At 35.7% G+C, this 18,518-nt stretch overlaps 1 protein-coding gene across 1 annotated transcript; it reads right to left on the bottom strand.

The window, feature by feature from the left end:
• Positions 1-7,312: 7,312 nt before the first annotated feature.
• On the bottom strand, positions 7,313-17,234 carry LOC115923769. The gene is made up of 6 exons (XM_030985062.1): positions 17,139-17,234; positions 13,389-13,607; positions 12,309-12,492; positions 10,614-10,870; positions 9,697-9,877; positions 7,313-7,943 (listed from the first exon to the last, which is right to left on the bottom strand). Exons 1-6 carry the CDS (start codon positions 17,218-17,220, stop codon positions 7,676-7,678), a joined length of 1,191 nt encoding a protein of 396 aa, XP_030840922.1. The 5' UTR covers positions 17,221-17,234; the 3' UTR covers positions 7,313-7,675.
• Positions 17,235-18,518: the final 1,284 nt, after the last annotated feature.

Genomic DNA, 18,518 nt, shown 5'->3' on the forward strand with positions numbered 1-18,518 from the left:
GATAGGCACTTGAACATTTCTGTGAATTTCAATATGTCAAAGGTCAAGGGTCAACAAACTGTGCTTAATTTTGAATATTCCAGGTTTAACTTCAGCTAGGAGTTTCCATCAGCGATGTTTGATGAGAATGTTAGCAATAGGCACTTTGGCATTTTTTTAAGTAACCAAAGTTTAAGATCAAAGGTGTGTTTAATAATCTACAATGGCCTAGCTGGGGGATGGGAAGGGTCTTTCCAAGGGTATCTTTTGGCCGGTTTTTGGTCAAAGTGCACTCATTGAACAGGAGGAGGAAAATGCACTCTGACACTCTGTACGAGTCTGGTCTTTCTTTATTTTTTCTAATCTTTTGTCAGGGAAGCCCATTCACCAATAAGTAGTGGTCTTCCATGGGGCCCTGAATAAAGAACAGCCTCAAACAAAAGAATAAAAAATTAACTGCATAATAATACATAAAGAATTAAAAAACATGTGCACATAATCATGTATAAAGTTATACCCCTAGTTGACTATAATGTTGCATTTTCAGGTATAACTTCATCTGGGAGTCTATTGGTGATGTTATTTGGTGTTAAAGAGTAATATTAGGCTGTGGAACATTTTGGTGAAGGAACTTACATCAATGTTCAAAGGTCAATGAACTTGCTATCAATTTGCATATTCCAGACAAAAGTTGAGTGTCTATAGAGTACCGAAGCTTTGACGTCATAAAAATCAATTTTAAAATTTCTCAATTTTTTCTTCATTTTCCGAAACCAATATAATATGTTAAGTATTGGCCGAGATATAACCATCTGAATAAAAAGATTTCCCATAGGAACTCACGTGTTATTTGCTCTGGCTCCTAACCATTAGGAGCCAGAGCATATAACACCGAGTTACCATTGGACATATATCTATTCAGATGGTTATATCTCAGCCAATACTTAACATATTAAAATGTTTTTCGAGATTTGGACATTACTTTTGATGCTATTTCGGAAAATGAAGAAAAAAGTGAGAAATTCTAAAAATAGAATTTTGATGACGTCACACTTCACCACTCTATATATCATATTATTTGGTGAAAACGGTAGATTGTGTGGAATTTGCCTCGTTAGAAGAAGGGTCGGTATATACATTGTATGAGTTTACATTTTCAGTTTTTGTTTATTCTTTATTAAAGAATTTTAAACTTATGATTCTTAAGTTTTGATAACCTACTTCAAGTTTTGATTGACCATTTCTTTTATGTTTCGGAGAATTGTTTGTGTGGGTATGTGTGTGTGTGAGCGTATGTGTTTGTTTGTATTACAAAGGAGAAGGAAAAGAAAATGAAAGGAAAGGAAAAGTAAGAAGGAGAAAAAAAAAGATTTTTTGATATTTTATACACATTTGGAGAAATTAAAAATTGAAGGAAAAAAAGTGTGTGCGTGCGTGTGTGCTCCTGTAAAAATATACAACAATGCATTAAAGTGCTGCATCAATGATTTGTATAACTAAATATTACAACCACTAGTTCCGAGAATTTTTATAAATGTAACCTAGCTGATCTAAAAGGGGCTGTAAAACATCACCAATATTCTGTTAAATATATATTTACAAACAAATACAAGAGGTAGGTTGAGACAAAAACATTATTTTCCTTGCTTTTAAATTGTTTACAGATTAACCACTTACAGAAAGAAAACGAATAGGTTCATTTCTTAAAAGCAAAAGAAACAAAAAGACAAAAAGAATACTAGTGGGCCTACGTTCATTTCTATATATTAAAATACAAAGTAAAAAAAAGAGAAACAAACAAACACGTTCACTTTTGCAAAAATGCAAAAGAAAATGCCCGTTCGGCATTTAATTGAATTGGATTGAATTGGTTAGGTTTATTGAGAAATCACATCAAACAAGCAGCTCGCAGGATGAAAATGTTCAATGTACAAACAAGTTAAAAATATAGAGAGATATAAACATATACAAAACTAAAATACATATTGTAAGTCATTGTAAGATGAAATCGAAATTGCAAAACAAAGTTATACGTTTAATGTAATAATATACATTCAAGTTGAAAGACCAAAAGGTGGGAAGGAGAGAATGGAGAAGAAAAAAGGAAGTTGTTTGAGCGAAAGAGTTGAGAAAGTATTTAACAATTGCTATACAAACGTTTCTATTACAAATATTGAAATTAAGCATTAAAAAAAACCTATTGGATGAGATGAAATTAAACCGTAAAAGTCTAAATTACTGTCAAACCATTCATTTTTGCAATCATTTTTTGTTTAAATTGCCCCAGACAATTGGGAAAGTGGGAATCAAGGACCCTCATAAGACGGGAGGGGTGCAAACTAGGGAAAAGTTCAGGTGAAGTTCTTTCATGAAGTCACGGGGTATTAATATAGCTTTTTTCCTCTTTTTTTCGTAACTTTTTCTCTTCCCCCTCCTTTTCCCCCTTTTTTTCCCCTCTTCTTTTTCCCTTTCCCCTGCCTGGGCAGTCCCTTATGCCCTGGTTCTGGCCGAGTGGATACGTCGCCGGACTGTCGATCACAAGGTCCGCGGTTCGAGTCCCGCCGCCGCACTAATGTTCTTTGGCAAGACATTGATGTACATTTGCCACACTCCACCCAGGTGAAGTAAATTGGTACCTGGTAGGAATTTATTCCTTGAAATGCTAGGGTAATAATCGGGAGCGCCAGGAGGGTCAAATCTGACTGACATGAGCGCTATACAAGAACCCACTATTATTATTATTATTAAAAGGGACATAGTATCTTTCAGCACCAATCTTTTTCCCTCTCTTTTAAATTGCTTACTAATTATTTTTCATCTACCTCATCTCCCGTTCATTTTATTCAGATATTTCATTATAGGCGGATATTCAAAGACAGAAATGAGGGGTTTGAAATCAGTTTAAAGCTTAATATGGGCACTTTCACTATCTTAAATGTTTTGCATATTATATATATATATATTTTTTTTTTTTAAATTATTTAATAATGTCACTGTGACGTTTAAACTTTTCAACATTTTGCACATAAGTAGAAAATTGCTATAAAAAACCCATCTATGAACAGTAAATAATTGTACATTTTATGAAAGAGTGTTTTATTCCAAATCATTTGGTATCATTTGTATGTGGTATATGTTTACGCTTGGATGAACAGGAGGCGTTGTTTGCGAGAGTGCAAAAATCGAATTGCGCCAAAGTTGCTTATGTGATGTTTTGATAAATCGTGTGTGTGTGTTTGTGTGTGCGACTTTGCACTCTCGCAAATATGCTTCATGTTCATTCAAATTGAACACATACCACAAGAAAATGATACGAAATAATTTGGAATAAATCACTCTTTCATGAGAGGTATAACTATCTTATGTTCATAGATGATTAACAAAATTATTAGCAATTTTCTAGGTGTATTAACTCTTCTTTTTTTTTTTTACTCACACGGTATAGGCTATTGAAATTGCCAGAGTTTGATTTTTGAAAGTCGTTGCGATCGTTTTAAGTTTTTCATGTTTATTCACTAGTAAGTATCCCGTTGTTGTTGTTGTTGTTGTTTTATACATGGATATGTATTACATTATCTTACAATGCCGATGCAGTCTGTGTATATTTCCAGCGGACGATAAATGGCGCTTTATGTACAATAGTTACACACGAAAATACCTTTAACATTATTCTGTCATCAGGAGATCAAGGAAATGAGTATCTCGTTGTCCGGATGCTCCTATCGTTTTTGGAGCAGCTGTATGTTCCGATATTCAAGAAAATGTCATTTTCTCATGCTTGTACAAGTTTCCTTTTATTGTCGATTTAGCCTGAACTATTACTCATTTCCATAAATGACGAAATTTCTCTTCATCTATTTTTCTATGAGGCTCATCCACTCTTCTTCGACGTTTTTTTTCCATTCTCTTTCCGACTCTCTTCATCTGTTATCATTAATTCTTTATTGCAACCAAAATATAAGGTTGGATTCTAAATAAAAATCTTAAATCTAAGATCTAAGATCTTTCAGGTCATATCTCGCTTCCTTTCTAGCTCTATCTCTTTCTACTTTATTAAGCACCAATCTTTTTTCCCTCTCTTCTGCTCACTAAATTTTTTCCTCTTCCTAAGAGCCAAACAGAAACTCTCAATTTCTTGCAAAATCGCTTCCAGTAACCTCATCTCTCTGTCATTTTTCATTTTAAGTTTTACCTTAAGATTATTTTTTCTTTTTGAGGCCGCCATCCTAGTCAAGCTTCGCTTATGATTGCGGTCTCCTGCACTTTTTTTCAACTGATAGTTTGGATAATACTTTAAATTCATAATAATATGTTATATAAATATTGAGTTTCGTTATTATATGTACATATGTTAACAAAAAAAAAAAAAAAAAAATGACATGAAGTTATCATTGTATGTATATTTTGTATTATACCTTACGTTTATATCTTCTTTGATATTTTGTTATTATAATTCGAAAAAAGCAGAAATAAAATCAAAATCAAAATCAAAAATCAACATTTTATGAAGATATATCATAATGCTTCCAAGTTTCAAGTTTCAAGTTTATTTGTTTCACATTTCACAAAAAAGAATTCACATAATTGACAAGATTAGAACATTATATGAAATATACTAAAAGTGTTGCATTATATAATTAATTCTTTGAAAAGACGTCGAAATTAATTGTATTGAATAGAAGGTTATACACGGTGAAGGACGTACCAATATTGATAGATGGGCAAGAAGGCCTTGACATGAGATGATATACGACATGAAACAAGCAAAAATAGCACAAAAAAAGCAAATACAGCAAACAAATTAATTTGTTACCAATTTGTTACCTCGATATCAAACGTAATTTTGATTAAATAAATGTTGGTTAAAATGAAGGCGATATTGGTATAGAGGATATAATAATACAATCATGTTTAAATACATACTTCATACCTCAATGATATCATGTTTGGAATCAAAATTGTAATTTTGTTGAAATATATGCAAAAGATTGAACTAACAATTCATTTAAACTCCAAGCTCTACGATGGAATATTGTGCAATTCGCTATATCGTGAACTATCAAAACAAAAGACCAAATATGGTTCATATAACAAATCCCCAAACTAAATGAATCTATTCATTAAGAAAAAAATGAAGGTCGTTTTAAAGAGGGACCATAATAATGATATATTAACAATGCGACCATAAATACAAATATACCCACTTACATCATCATAAAGTCATGTTGACAGTTCTACGATGACAATCAGTATCTACAATCTACAACATTTGTTATCAAAAGTTTTATTTTGACGACAGATCTCTCGTAAAAATAATGTTTTAGATCGGAAATTATCAAAACATAATCCAATAAAACTAAAATGTTTTATATTACTCACAGCAATAATTCACTTTTAATCCATAGAGGATATAATAATACAATCACATACACAAATACTGAGGAAATTGTAGAAAAAAGTTTAAATACATAGGTATTACGAGAGGTTATTGTATTCTTGCCTATTAATCTACAAGATTCCCAACCAAAGTGTATGAGAGAGGTATAAACTATAGCATAATGCAAAGTTTCTCAGCACGACAAGGGAATCTCTCTTTTGTTGATAACGTGACGTACTACGCAAAGTTGTTTATCAAGAGAGTATATTAAAATTTATGGATGCTTCCTTTCCACGTGTGTGTGTGTGTGTGCGGTGATGAAATATTTTACTCACCTGCTATTATATTTTGTACTATTATAGACCGTTTTCGTTTAATCAAATTTCATGCACACATCATTGCGAAGTGCCTCGTTACAAACTATTTCATTCACCTGTACCGAATAATTGTATTTGAATAGTCAGCATGCGAATTGCAACATTAATTGTTGTTAGGTAAGACAAACAGTATGGCTGTTAGAAAAAACTCCTACAAGCACACACCCCAAAATAGTTATCGGCCCATGACTCTCTGCTATTATTTTTTCTATCTTCACTTGGGGAGGGGGAGGGGCACGTTTCTCCGGTGCCCCCTGTATCCACCACTGGCCTTCCTGATCGATTTGGATTAGCAAATGTGAGTTAAAATAAACCCATTTTGTTGAAAGGCTTTACTCTTACTCCTATTTGAGATATCACGTCCACCCAGAAATAGTTATCGGCCCATGACTCTCTTCTATTATTTTTCTCTCTTCACTAAAGCGTTGGTCACATCCCACCGTGCGTGTTCTTAGTCCGTACGGTTTTTGGTGAGGCCACGGCCGCCCCTTTTTTCTGAAAACGTAGGGAGGGATTGGCAAAGGCACGGAGTGAGTACCGGCAACGCACGTCACACGCACTGTGGTGAATCGGTAGCCCGAACGCAGCCCGAACGCAGCGAAAGTTCCTCGTGCACTAAAAGTGCTACGGCGTGTCTGCGTGCTCGCAAATCCGTACGGAGGCGGTACTCATCACGTACGGATACCAAAATTTTGCCCACGTTTTTGCACGTAGACAGCACGCACTTGCAAGTACGGCGGGATGTGACCACCGCATTAGGGAGGAGGGGCACGTTTCTCCGGTGCCCCCTGTATCCACCACTGGCCTTCCTGATCGATTTGGATTACCAAATGAGAGTTTAAATAAACCCATTTTGTTGAAAGGCTTTACTCTTACTCCCATTTGAGATATCACGTCCCTGCAAATATTTAATTTACAGAGCAATAAGCCAGTTGGTAGATAAGATACGCGCTTTGGCAGATTAATGTAATTTGTACCAACATTGCATCCCATTGGAGAAAGTTATGTAGTTATCCTTCGTTTATGCACCGACAAGAAATTCTATGGAACACTGGTGGAATTATTCTTCTCAACACAGCAATTAAAATGTATTCATGAAGTAAATCTATTACTTTTGCGGTAATAGTGCTAAAATGCACGATGTGGGACTACTCCATTTGTAAAAGATCTGTGGATATTGGGGGTCATTATTATTAAAGAGGCATGTTCCCCGTATTCCAGAGGGCGTTCAAAATACGTACCCGCTGGCGGACGGTGCTAGCTGCCTATTGACACCAACAGAATACGGCTCTTACGCAGATGGCATGTTCCGAATGCCCGGACAATACCGATTATCACATACATGTGCCGAAGTAATGCCAATCGCAGTTCGGCTCTAAGATTCGGCTGCTGTTTCCGCCCACTTTCGTGACGTCGCGATCGTCAGCGATCAGCTGGCTTGGCGAAGGCAGGCCAGGCCGCGCGTACTTTGATTGACAGCTGTATGCAAATTAGAAGTCGATCTTCGGAACCAAGATGGCGATGACTAGAGCAGCGATAACTACACTGGCGGGAACGTGCCACTTTAATATATGAAAACTACAATTTGGTCTATTTTGCAGAAATGGTTGGTCTAAAGAAATTCAGAACACAGAAATTTTGAAATCTTCTGATTAAGAATTAATTCTAACCTTATTCTGTCAAAATCATTTGGTGAACATCATAATCTGTAGGGGTTTGGAATTTCCTCCTAAAAAAAGTGTAGAAAATGAGTGCAAGAACCTCAAGCCTCCACCACAGTACACCCTCCCCAAATAATATGGAACCGCTCATGCCGTAATAAAAAAGTTAACACTAATGGTATTGTTAAGTCCGACTATTTAGCCCACCCGATAAGCCTGATGCCCCCCTCTTCCCTACCAGTCGCCCCTCTACCCTGGTCCCTGGGCCTTCATAGCTTGGCCTACTTCCTACCAGTACACAGTGAAGTGCAGCCAATAAACGGTGCAGAGCTGTCTGGATCACTGCTTATATTGAAAAGACGATCATCGGTTGTCACTGCATTTCTTCCACGTTTAAGCTCAACACAGACGTTGGCATCGTCGCAGTTTAAAGACGGATCAACGAATGTATACACGACGTCCCGAAAGATGAATTGATTTCCTTTGATGTACCACTGCGATGCTTGATCAACATTGAGAACTTGCTCGGTGAAACCTATCCTGGTGTGACTGAGAGTGACCAAAGTGAATGCAAAATGAACAGTTAATATACAGACTTGTATTACTTCGTATATAAGCTGGTTGCATGCATACACTGGCATGATTTCCGCGAGGATCACATCAATGATGATAAGCGACAATAATGACCTTCATCCCCGAGTTTCTGTCCTTATGATTTTGCAACTTATGTCACAATTTTGCTATAATGTTAACATCATTTTCAAATCAAGACCAATGTAACATACACTCAGGGCGGCCGAGCGACTTCCAAAGTGTGGGGGGGGGGGGGAGGCACCAAGAAAAAAAGGGCACTTCCTAGAAAAAGAGCACCTACAAACGTAAATGTCAAAGCGAAAATATCCATTCTTTTAGACATCAGGGATGATTTCAATATTTGTTTCACTTTATACACCCTACAAGCATCATGCTTTGCAGTTTGATTTGATTGTCTAAAAAAAAAACAATGTTTGCGAGCGAGCGAGGAAAACAATTAAGATGTGTGAGGTTGCAGTGCGAAAAAATACATTTTATAAACAGGAGAAACAACAATCCTAATGGGGTTATAAGTACATTCTCATATCGGAAGGCTGAAAAGACCTTTGATATGTTACATAATTATATCATCTATAGATGCGTGCGAGCGTAGCGAGCGAGCTTTGGGGGAAATTGCTCTTAATTGCTTGAAATTAGCTAGGGCGCGTTTAATGATGAAAGGAAAAGGGGACACTTATCAGGAAAAAAGAGGAGCATGTGTCAAAGTACAAAGAGTAACTATCAGAGGTGAAAATGGGGCACTTTTTACACCCTCAAAAAGAGATACTCACCAGGAATGAAAAAAAGTAAATCATGAGAATAGGAAATGGGCATTTGTCGACGGAAAAGGGGCCCCATCATATTTTGATAGGGGCATTTATAATATATTATCATATATTGTTAAAAGGGAAATTATCAGAGGTGTAAAGAGGCACTTATCTCATCTGAAAAAAGACAATGATCAGATATGAAAAGGGCACTTATGTGAATGAAAAAAGGGCACTTGTAATAAAAGAAAATGTGCATTAGTTAAAAGAAAATGGGCACCGATTAGATTTGAAAGGGGCATTTATCGGAGTTTAAGGGGGCACATAACAGAAGTGAAAAATGAGTTACTTCTCGTACCCGAAAAGGATCATTTACCAGAGAAGAGGCACTTATGAGAAGGGGAAGGGGCTCTTTTTAATAGGAAACTTATCATTAGAAAACGGGGCACTTATTAGAAAGGAAATAGGACACATGTGAAAATATATGGTGCGCTTATCCGAGTTAAAATGGGGTTAGTTATTAAAAGGGGACGGGTCACTTCTTACAAAGGAAAAAGGGGCACCTGTCAAAGTAAATGAGGCACGTACCTCTCAGATTTAAATAGGTCAATTATCAGAGGTGAAGGGGGCACTTATCAGAAGTGAAAAAAGGTACTTCTCATACCTAACTAGGGGCACTTACTAGATATTAAAAAGGGCACTAATGAGAATGCAAAATGAACACTTATTACAAAGGGAAATGTGAACTTGTCGAAGGGGGGGGGGGGCGCTTTGCCCTCTGCCAACTCCCGAGAGGGCCGCCTCTGCATACACTCAATATACACGTATGAATTGAAGCATATAGAAGATACTATTGTAAATAGCCAATACCAAGTATATAACAGAAATAAAAGAAACGTAAATTTTTGGCGCATGTTTTATGACTCTTCGTCTGTTTTTGTGAGGATGTCGAAAGCACCTACCTTTTATTCTTTTTCTTATGAGCAATCCAGGCAGACAACTCCCAGAGAGATTCGCCTTGCACTGTCGTACTTCTTGCATCTCTAAATTTGACTTCTACTGCAAGAACTATTGTTGCGTCACCGTCAGATGTCACACTACGTTGACTTTGAATGGTAGGGTTGACATTACGCACTGTCACGTCTGGTATGAATCAGGATTTAATAAATAGATTTTCATGACTTGTTTATAATGATCATGATACGAAAGAATAAGGGTAAAGGGGGAAGGGAGGATGCCAAAACATTTGAGTTTGGCATGTCTGATATGAGTCACATTATTCAGTTTGATATCCCTGTTGTAAAAGAGGCGTCAATAGTGACGTAATACTGTGTCAGCACGCAATTTGCGCGGTGATTGGCGGAGCAATGTGACAGTGACAACATAATAAAGTGCGCCCATGACATTTATATGAATGTCCTTTGGCTAATTGCTTTCATCAGTTTGATTAACATCAGTAATAACGCAGTCGAAATGACGACACTAGAGCAACGGGGAAATTAGACATTTGGAAAAAGACACAACACATACTTAGCACTTTGGCAAAAAAAAAGAAGGAGATGTACCCATAAAAAAGAGACGCCAATGAAAAGAAGAAAAGATAGCAGAACATAGGCAGATATAAAGATAGAAGAACAGGAATAAAGATGTTAGACAAGAGCGCCAGAAAAATAAAGAATTTTTCGTGCTCCTCCCTCTCCCGATCAACTTGAAAACCCCAAATTTGAAACAAGTAATAGTTGAAGAATCCCGAAATCAGGCAAAATTTAGCAGATTTAAGAGAATTCAATACTGCTTCCGGGGTTATTCAGCCCACCCAATGATGACCAATAATTCTTGTGTACCCCCCCCCCCCCTCGTTCCTTGGCCTACTTCTTACCAGTACATAGTGAGGTGCAGCCAATCAACGATGTAGACCTTTTGGGGAGACTGCTAACATGGAAAGGACGATCATCGGTTGCTACTGCATTTTTTCCACGTTTAAGCTCAACACAGACGTTGGCCTCGTCGCAGTTTAAAGGCAGAGCACTGGAGGGATACACGACGTCCCGAAAGATGAATTGATCTCCTTTGATGTACCACTGCGATGCTTGATCAACATTGAGAACTTGCTCGTTGAAATCCAGCCTCGTGTTACTGAGAGAGAACAAAGTGAATGCAGAACGAATAATTTACATACTGACTGTATTACTGGTATATGAGCTGGTTGCATGCACCCACACGCTTAATTTCAGCAAGGATCACAGTGATTAAGCTCGCATTTCCCATCCCAGGCTCAGGTGACACGAAACCATAAAAAGTTGTACTATGATTTTTAAGATATTAAATAATTACACTCCGTCTTATATGTCAAATAAAATCAAATATCGCACGTATAATTATTAATTTCGCTCATCCCGAAATCTAGAGCTCCCTAAACCGAAATAATTGCAAAAGAACATTCTTCTATAGGGGGCGACACAATATAACCAACTACCAGAACACATCCGAAATGTAACTACATTAAGATCCTTCCATACCCTAATAACTGATATTTTTTCTTAACACACTTCCTTAAACTCAAATGATTTTGCATAACTGCGTGTGTGTGTGCGTGTGTGTGTGTGTGTGTGTGCGTGTGTGTTGGTGTACGCATTTGATATTTTTTTTGAATATTTTGTTACCTTGGTATTTAAAAAACTTGTATTTATGTTTTGTTTCTATTCTGCTTTATGTACTGTTCTATAAACACTGCTGAATTGGGCTATCCACCGATTTTTGTCTATGTACATGTATAAATATTTTACTTTGTATATTTTGCTATGTGTAATATTTTTATCTGAATTCGGAAATAAAAACAACAACCACAACAGTTAATAAATAATCTAATAAATAAATGACTAATATTCAAATGAATAGAGAGATAAATAATAAAAAGATGGATTCACTAAAGATTTAATTAATAAAGTTTTTAATAAATTAAATAAAATAAGTAAACAAGTACACTTCTCTAGCAAATGCAATGATGATAAAGCGACAGTAACGACCTTCACCCCCGAGTTTGTGTCCTTATAACTCGATTCAATTCGGGTTTTGTTAATAAATAAATAAATAAAGTATCTTACAAAGTGATTGCAGACAAGATTCCATGTTAACAAAATATAATAGATAACATAATTAAATCAACGTATACATTAAACATCAATTTCATGAATAAAGAGTTGATGAGCCTATAATACAGATTTTAGAATTAGAATTATGTATTGGATTAGGGAATACTATATAATAATAATAATAGTTAACATTTGTAATGCGCCATTTCTGTCGAAACAGACACGCCTGACGGATTTATGAGGAAATTGTAGATTGTGGGCGTATGTCTATCAAGTAATATAAGAAGGAAAGTAAAATGCCCATAGGTTTCAGATTAACATACTTCAGGACATAATTTTGCAATAATGATTATAATCAAAACGTACTTTTTAACATAAAAGCAAGGTTACCAAAGTATATTACAGTAATAAAAGACACCTTTCTTTTGGCTCAGGTTTTAAGACTCTTGTTCTGTTTCTTTAAGGATGTCGCAAGCACATACCTGTGAGTAGTGTTTACAGGAGCAATCCAGGCAGACAACTCCCAGAGAGATTCACCGCTCACTCCTGTCTTCTTTCTGGTATCTCTAAATTTGACTTCTACCGCAAGAACTAGTGTTGCGTCACCGTTTGTCGTCACGTTGCCTTTACTCCGTATGGTAGGTTTGACTTTACGCACGGTCACGTCTAGAATAAATCAGGATTTAAGAAATGGATTTGATGACTACTTTATAAATATCATGATACGAAAAAATAGGTGGGGGGAGGGGGGGGGGAATGAAAATACGTTAGATGTTGAGATATTTAAATTTGGCATGTCTGATATGGATGAGTCACTGTATTCAGTTTTATATGCATGTTGCAGAAGAGGCGTCATTAGTGACGTAATAATGAAGCAGAGCGCAATTTGCGCCTCTTTGGTGTAGGAATGTGAGAGTGACAAAATAAACACTGCGCCCATGGTATTTGATAAATAGTCTTTGGCTAATTGTATTGCTTTCACCAGTTCGATTAACCCTAGTAATCACGCAGATGAAATGACGACACGTGTGCGACGTGAAAGTTAGACGTTTGGAAAACACACAACATAATTACGCATCACTCCGGGAATTGAAGATGACGTGACCTTGAAAAAGAGAGGCCAACGAAAAGATGAGAACACAGCAAAAAACGAGCAAATATAAAGAGAGAAAAGTAGAAAAAAAAGATCTAGAGAAGATCACAAAGTGACAGGGATACTTTTGTATCCCCCCCCCCCTCCTCGATCAACCTTGAAAAAGAGAGGCCAACGAAAAGATGAGAACACAGCAAAAAACGAGCAATTATAAAGAGAGAAAAGTAGAAAAAAAAAGATCTAGAGAAGATCACAAAGTGACAGGGATACTTTTGTATCCCCCCCCCCTCCTCGATCAACTTGGAAACCACAAATTTGTAACAAAGTAACGGTTGAAGAGTCCCTGGATCAGGCAATCTAGTTGGTTCTATGTATTTTAGTAAGGAATTTCGCGACACATTCCCACATATGTGTGGTCATATGAGAGGGCGGGTGGGAGTGGGGGGGGGGGGACTATCCGAAGACTTACCGTACGGACAGGAATCGCAGCATTCTCCTGGTCGTTTAAGGGGTTCAGCGCAGAATACCGGTTGACAAGATTCAATATCGCATGTTGTAGTGCCGTTATCACACGTACAGGTTGTGCAAGGGCCCGTGTCCCACACTTCGGCGTGGTTAAACGGAAGTCCATGATATATACAAGTGAACCAAGGTTCAGCGCTGCTAAGTGATACAGAAGAAGAAGAGTCTTCGAAAAGAACATTCAAGGAATAAATTGCAGAGAAAATTATTTTTTAGTTCTTTCGAACAAAATAAATCGGTTATAGTGTTCAATTAATATCAGTTCAATAAGGGTTTAATTTTGACAATTCTATATTCAAAAGCTGAAATGCACATCATTTACAATTTCTCAGTATCATTAATTTACCCATATTCCACATATTCTCCAAATTAATCAAGCTTAAGACAAATATTCACAACGATTTGAGAAGAAATATGGAGCATAATGAACAGATTGAGAACTTCAACGTAAATTAAATATGTAGAGGGGTCTACTGAGAAGCTTATAGCTTGTAATATGTCGATCCCTGACTATTACAACAACAAAAAAACATTATATGGCCTAATTAAGCAAATTAACAAGAATAATAGAAAACTAAACAACAAACACCATAATAAACACAGATGACGTTTACAGATACATTTACCGTACGAGTAAAGAGAGTCAATGAAATCAGTAATAAGTTTGTATATTTTGTTTTTAAATTACTTTATAGCATCATCAATTGCATTCAAAAGCATTCTTATAAAAATTATCATGTGCAATGTTTACGTTTGCCTGATGAAATAGATCTGACCATTTTTCATGGATCAAATAATTTTTTGAAATATTCTATATTCTGTGGTGTTTTTTGTCTATACATTATTTATTTGTTTGAGTTTTCGGTGACCAAATTATTTCAACATGTAGCAAAGATGGGAAGATGGGTAAGCCACTAGTAATGATTTTATTAAAACGTGTTTGAAAATTTATTATCGTTCAAAGTCGAAGAATGATGATGATTCTCAGGGGTTTAAACACATCACATTAAGAGAATTACCTCATGCGATCAAAAGCATAAATACAAAATTGCATTCACTTGAGAGAACAATGCTTGCGAAATATGTAAAAATCGCATTATTTGTTTATTTTGTCCATAAAAAATATAAAATGATACATGTACATGATTAAAGGTAATACAAAGTTTTGGTATGGGATCATGAATTTGGTTCAAATGAACATATTGGAAGCATATACGATCCTGCAATATTCAGTGATCGTTGTCGCGGTCAAAATCGACTCTAAAGTTATGAAATTGTAAATAATAAACATTTTATGTTGAATAGCTCCCTATCAAGGTCAAGATATTAATTAAGCTATAAAACAATGTTTATTGACTAAAATCGAACGATTAGCTATTCTCATTCGGAAATTATATACAACAACTGCATACTCTGAGATTTTCATGGTCGCAGCTACCATTATACGGCCGTAGAAGCTATTTGAAATTTATCAAAATTTACCGGGAGCACCGGTAAATCTTTATATTCAATTTTTCTCGAAAGCAGAAGTGTTTTAGGGGCTAAAATTTCTGGTGTTTTTAATACATCCACAGGGGCATCCAAATATATCAAAATTGTAAAGAATCACTATCCACCCATTTTTCAAAATTTCCCAAAACTTTGTAATACCTTTAAAATATATAATTTAGATATTTTTCCAGTAAATAAAACTGGGTAAAGATGCACTGAATACTGTTATTTTGAACCAACTATTACAAAAAATATCCCTACCAGTGTATGAAAACAGGTGTATGAATATATTCATTTTACGATTGGGGGCTTACGGTAACACCAATTGGAAAAGGCTGTTACAAATATTCTTTCGTCAATAGAGCCCGCTCATTGGGCGTTCAGAGGAATTAAAGAAAGGAAAGGAAAGAGATGGTAGTTGAAATAATTTGTTATAAAACATTTAAACGATTTTTTTTTCGTTGTTCGAACAACAGAAATGAGTTAAAATGGAAGTAGAAAAGAAAAGGAAAGGATGGAAGGAAGGATTGTTTGAGAAGGTTGTGAGCAGATCACACAAGTTGAAGAATGAAGAGTATGGCGTGTTGTTTTCCGTGAATACTCGCTAACCATGGAAATATATACAGAGAACATCTGAATTTCAATTCGCATATGGGTTTCGGTGGTCAAGTTCCTTAAATGTCCCCTTTATTTTTTGACCAAACACATCCTAAATTCTAACATGTACACACGAGAAGGTGTTTTAGATCATATACGTTAAGATGCAGGCTGGATTAAATAAGATGTCGTTGAAATATTGAGAGAAATAAATAATTGCAATCAGTACATCAATTTAAAAACAGGCTATCATTTGTAATATCATATTGATACATCAATTTCAACACGTTCGCTGAAAGGTTTGATTAAAGGAAAATCAAATCTAATTCCAAACTAGAAAGCAACAAAATCAGAGAAGCAGACCGGTAAAAATTTAAACGAAATTGGAGAAAAGATGAGAAACTTAAGTATTTTGGAAGTTATTAAATTACTATAAGTATAAGCTCTTCAAATTTGGTGAAGCGGTAATTTCTCCATTACACAAAATAAATTAAAAAAATATAAAAGATCGTATTTTTTTTGTAGAGAACCTGTACTAGTATTTATGTTATCCATAATATATTATGAGTAGTGCCCCAAGAGAGAAGACGCTAAGAAGAAAAAAAATATATATTATAGTTTTGTACACGATAAACCGATGAGTTATCCGCGACTAAGTCAAAACCCAGTGACCAAATTGCGAATTTTAGATTCGCATAGATTCGGTGATCTCATATTTCAAACATTAATAACTTTCTTATAATATTGTTGATCCGATTTAAGTCAAACTTCTGCCATTCTGTTTCTCTTATTTCCCGTCTGTGATGCAAATGAAATTATTACGAAGGTTGATCCGATTAAACGGAATTTCAGCCATTGATTTGGGGAGTTGTTGGCATTTGGAAAGTAAAATGTTGCTTGAGAGTTGGGTATTCATTCTCGTTAAAACGGAGTGAATAACGCAAAAGTTTTGATTTACCCAGTTGCTCGGTCATGCAGTCAAGGAATGTACATCTGTAAACTCGTTTGACAAAAATCTCGCTAATGAGATGGCTGTCAACGGTTTTCAGAAGATATTTTAATGAAAAATTGATTGTTGATGGTGTGTTTTTACCTGACTGCTAAGACAGCATGTGTATACTTGTAAGTAAGTCATCGAGACCAATGGCTTTAATTCCCCTTGAAGCGGGACTGTACTACTTGTAGCTACATCCACTCTCTATATAGCAAACAGTGCCTAAGCGGTATCCGTTGGTCCCCCAGGATCCCTTTTTTTCTAACGTGAATTGAGAGCTGATTTGATGGGAAAACCACATATCATGAACCATGCATGGAGGTCTAATCCCTCCTGGTCAATCTAGTGCAGATAGGATTTAAAGTATATATACGGGACTTACTAATGAGCATTCAATACCGTACCAAAGGGCACTTACTCAGTGACTTGGCTTCGAACCATTGATTTCCCGGTTACGAGACCACTGCCCTACCACCTAGCCATCACCACTCCACGAGGTTAGATATTGAAAATAATATCTTAAGTAGATATCGATGAACGATGAATTAAATAGCATTGTGTTCTAATAAGCATGATGAGTATAATAGCTGTATAATATATTTATGAAAGACTTACCTTGGGAAGAGGCATGATGCACCACGAGCACCAGACTTCCGAATACAAGACAAGCAAGGTACCAAGAACGATTCATCATCATTTGGAACGTTTTGACAACAATCGATTTAAGCCCAGAGAGACTGAAGATTTAAATAGCGTATCGCCTGCTTTTATATTCATAAAGTTTCCTTGATAAACTTTCCTTCCCAAAATACCTTCTTAGAACAATGACCAGAAATGTATACGTAGCTTAAAGGCATAATCCAGACGTAAACATATTAACCATGAAGAAACAAGTCATAAATAAGAATAACATAAAAATCGCTAAAGATGGTCACTTTTAATGATCGTGAACAATATGGGCAATTTCACTACCCTCTTATAATGTATAAAGAGAACGGTTTATGATCATGTAATAGTGTCATTGTCATGTTTTAACATTTCAACACTTGGTTCGAAAGGCTATTGGCATTGCAAAAGATTGGTTTTGAAAGGCTTTGCGATAGTTTGAGCTTTACGAGGTAAGTATTATGTTGTTATTGTTGTTTATGTAGTCAGTGATCATAGCTTTTGAAGTTACATGTATTACATTATCTTACGATTCCGATGCAGTCTATTTACATTTACAGCTGACGATTAATGACGTAAAATACCTTTAATATTATTCTGTTATAGGGCAAATTAATCAATAACTCAAGGAAATTGGCACCTCGTTGTCCAGATGTTCCTTGTGGATTTTGGAGCAGGTGTATGTTCCTATATATAAGGAAATATTATTTTCTGATGTTTGTACAAGTTTTCTTCTATTGTTTGTTTAACCTGAACTATTACTCATTTACAAAAATGCCGACAAACTTTTTGAACCACATAAATCTCTCTATTCTCTTCATCTATGATTTTATTTCTTTATTGCAAAGAAAACTTTTAGATGAATTTTAAATACAAGTCTGCTTTAATATAGGATTTCCCGGCCAAATTCGCGAGTTTGTCATTCAAATTAATTTGTCTTGCGTTCAAATTCGACAGTTTTAGTGCAGTCAGGTATATCTCGGGTTTATATTCCTTTTTCTAGTTTTCAAATCTATGGCATTTACGTTAGAATCTACGTATGTTTCATTCAAGTTAATGAACAATGTGCTTCTTTCGCTATTTGGTCATTCGATTTGGCGCAACACGATTTTCTGACAACACGACGGTGTACTCCTAGCATTTTAATTCATTTGTAGCATTCAAATTAGCACTCTGTGCACTTAAATTGATGGTCAATATACATTTCTCGTTTATTACACACTTTTTATAGCTCATTCTTTTTTTTTCAAAATTGTTTTTTTCATGTGTATTTCATCATATTTCATTTTCTTGCATTTATACACTAATACTTATCAGATTTATGTGATA

The sequence above is a fragment of the Strongylocentrotus purpuratus genome, unplaced genomic scaffold (genome assembly GCF_000002235.5).
Source record: "Strongylocentrotus purpuratus isolate Spur 01 unplaced genomic scaffold, Spur_5.0 spur5_scaffold_14, whole genome shotgun sequence".
Lineage (NCBI taxonomy): Eukaryota > Metazoa > Echinodermata > Echinoidea > Camarodonta > Strongylocentrotidae > Strongylocentrotus > Strongylocentrotus purpuratus.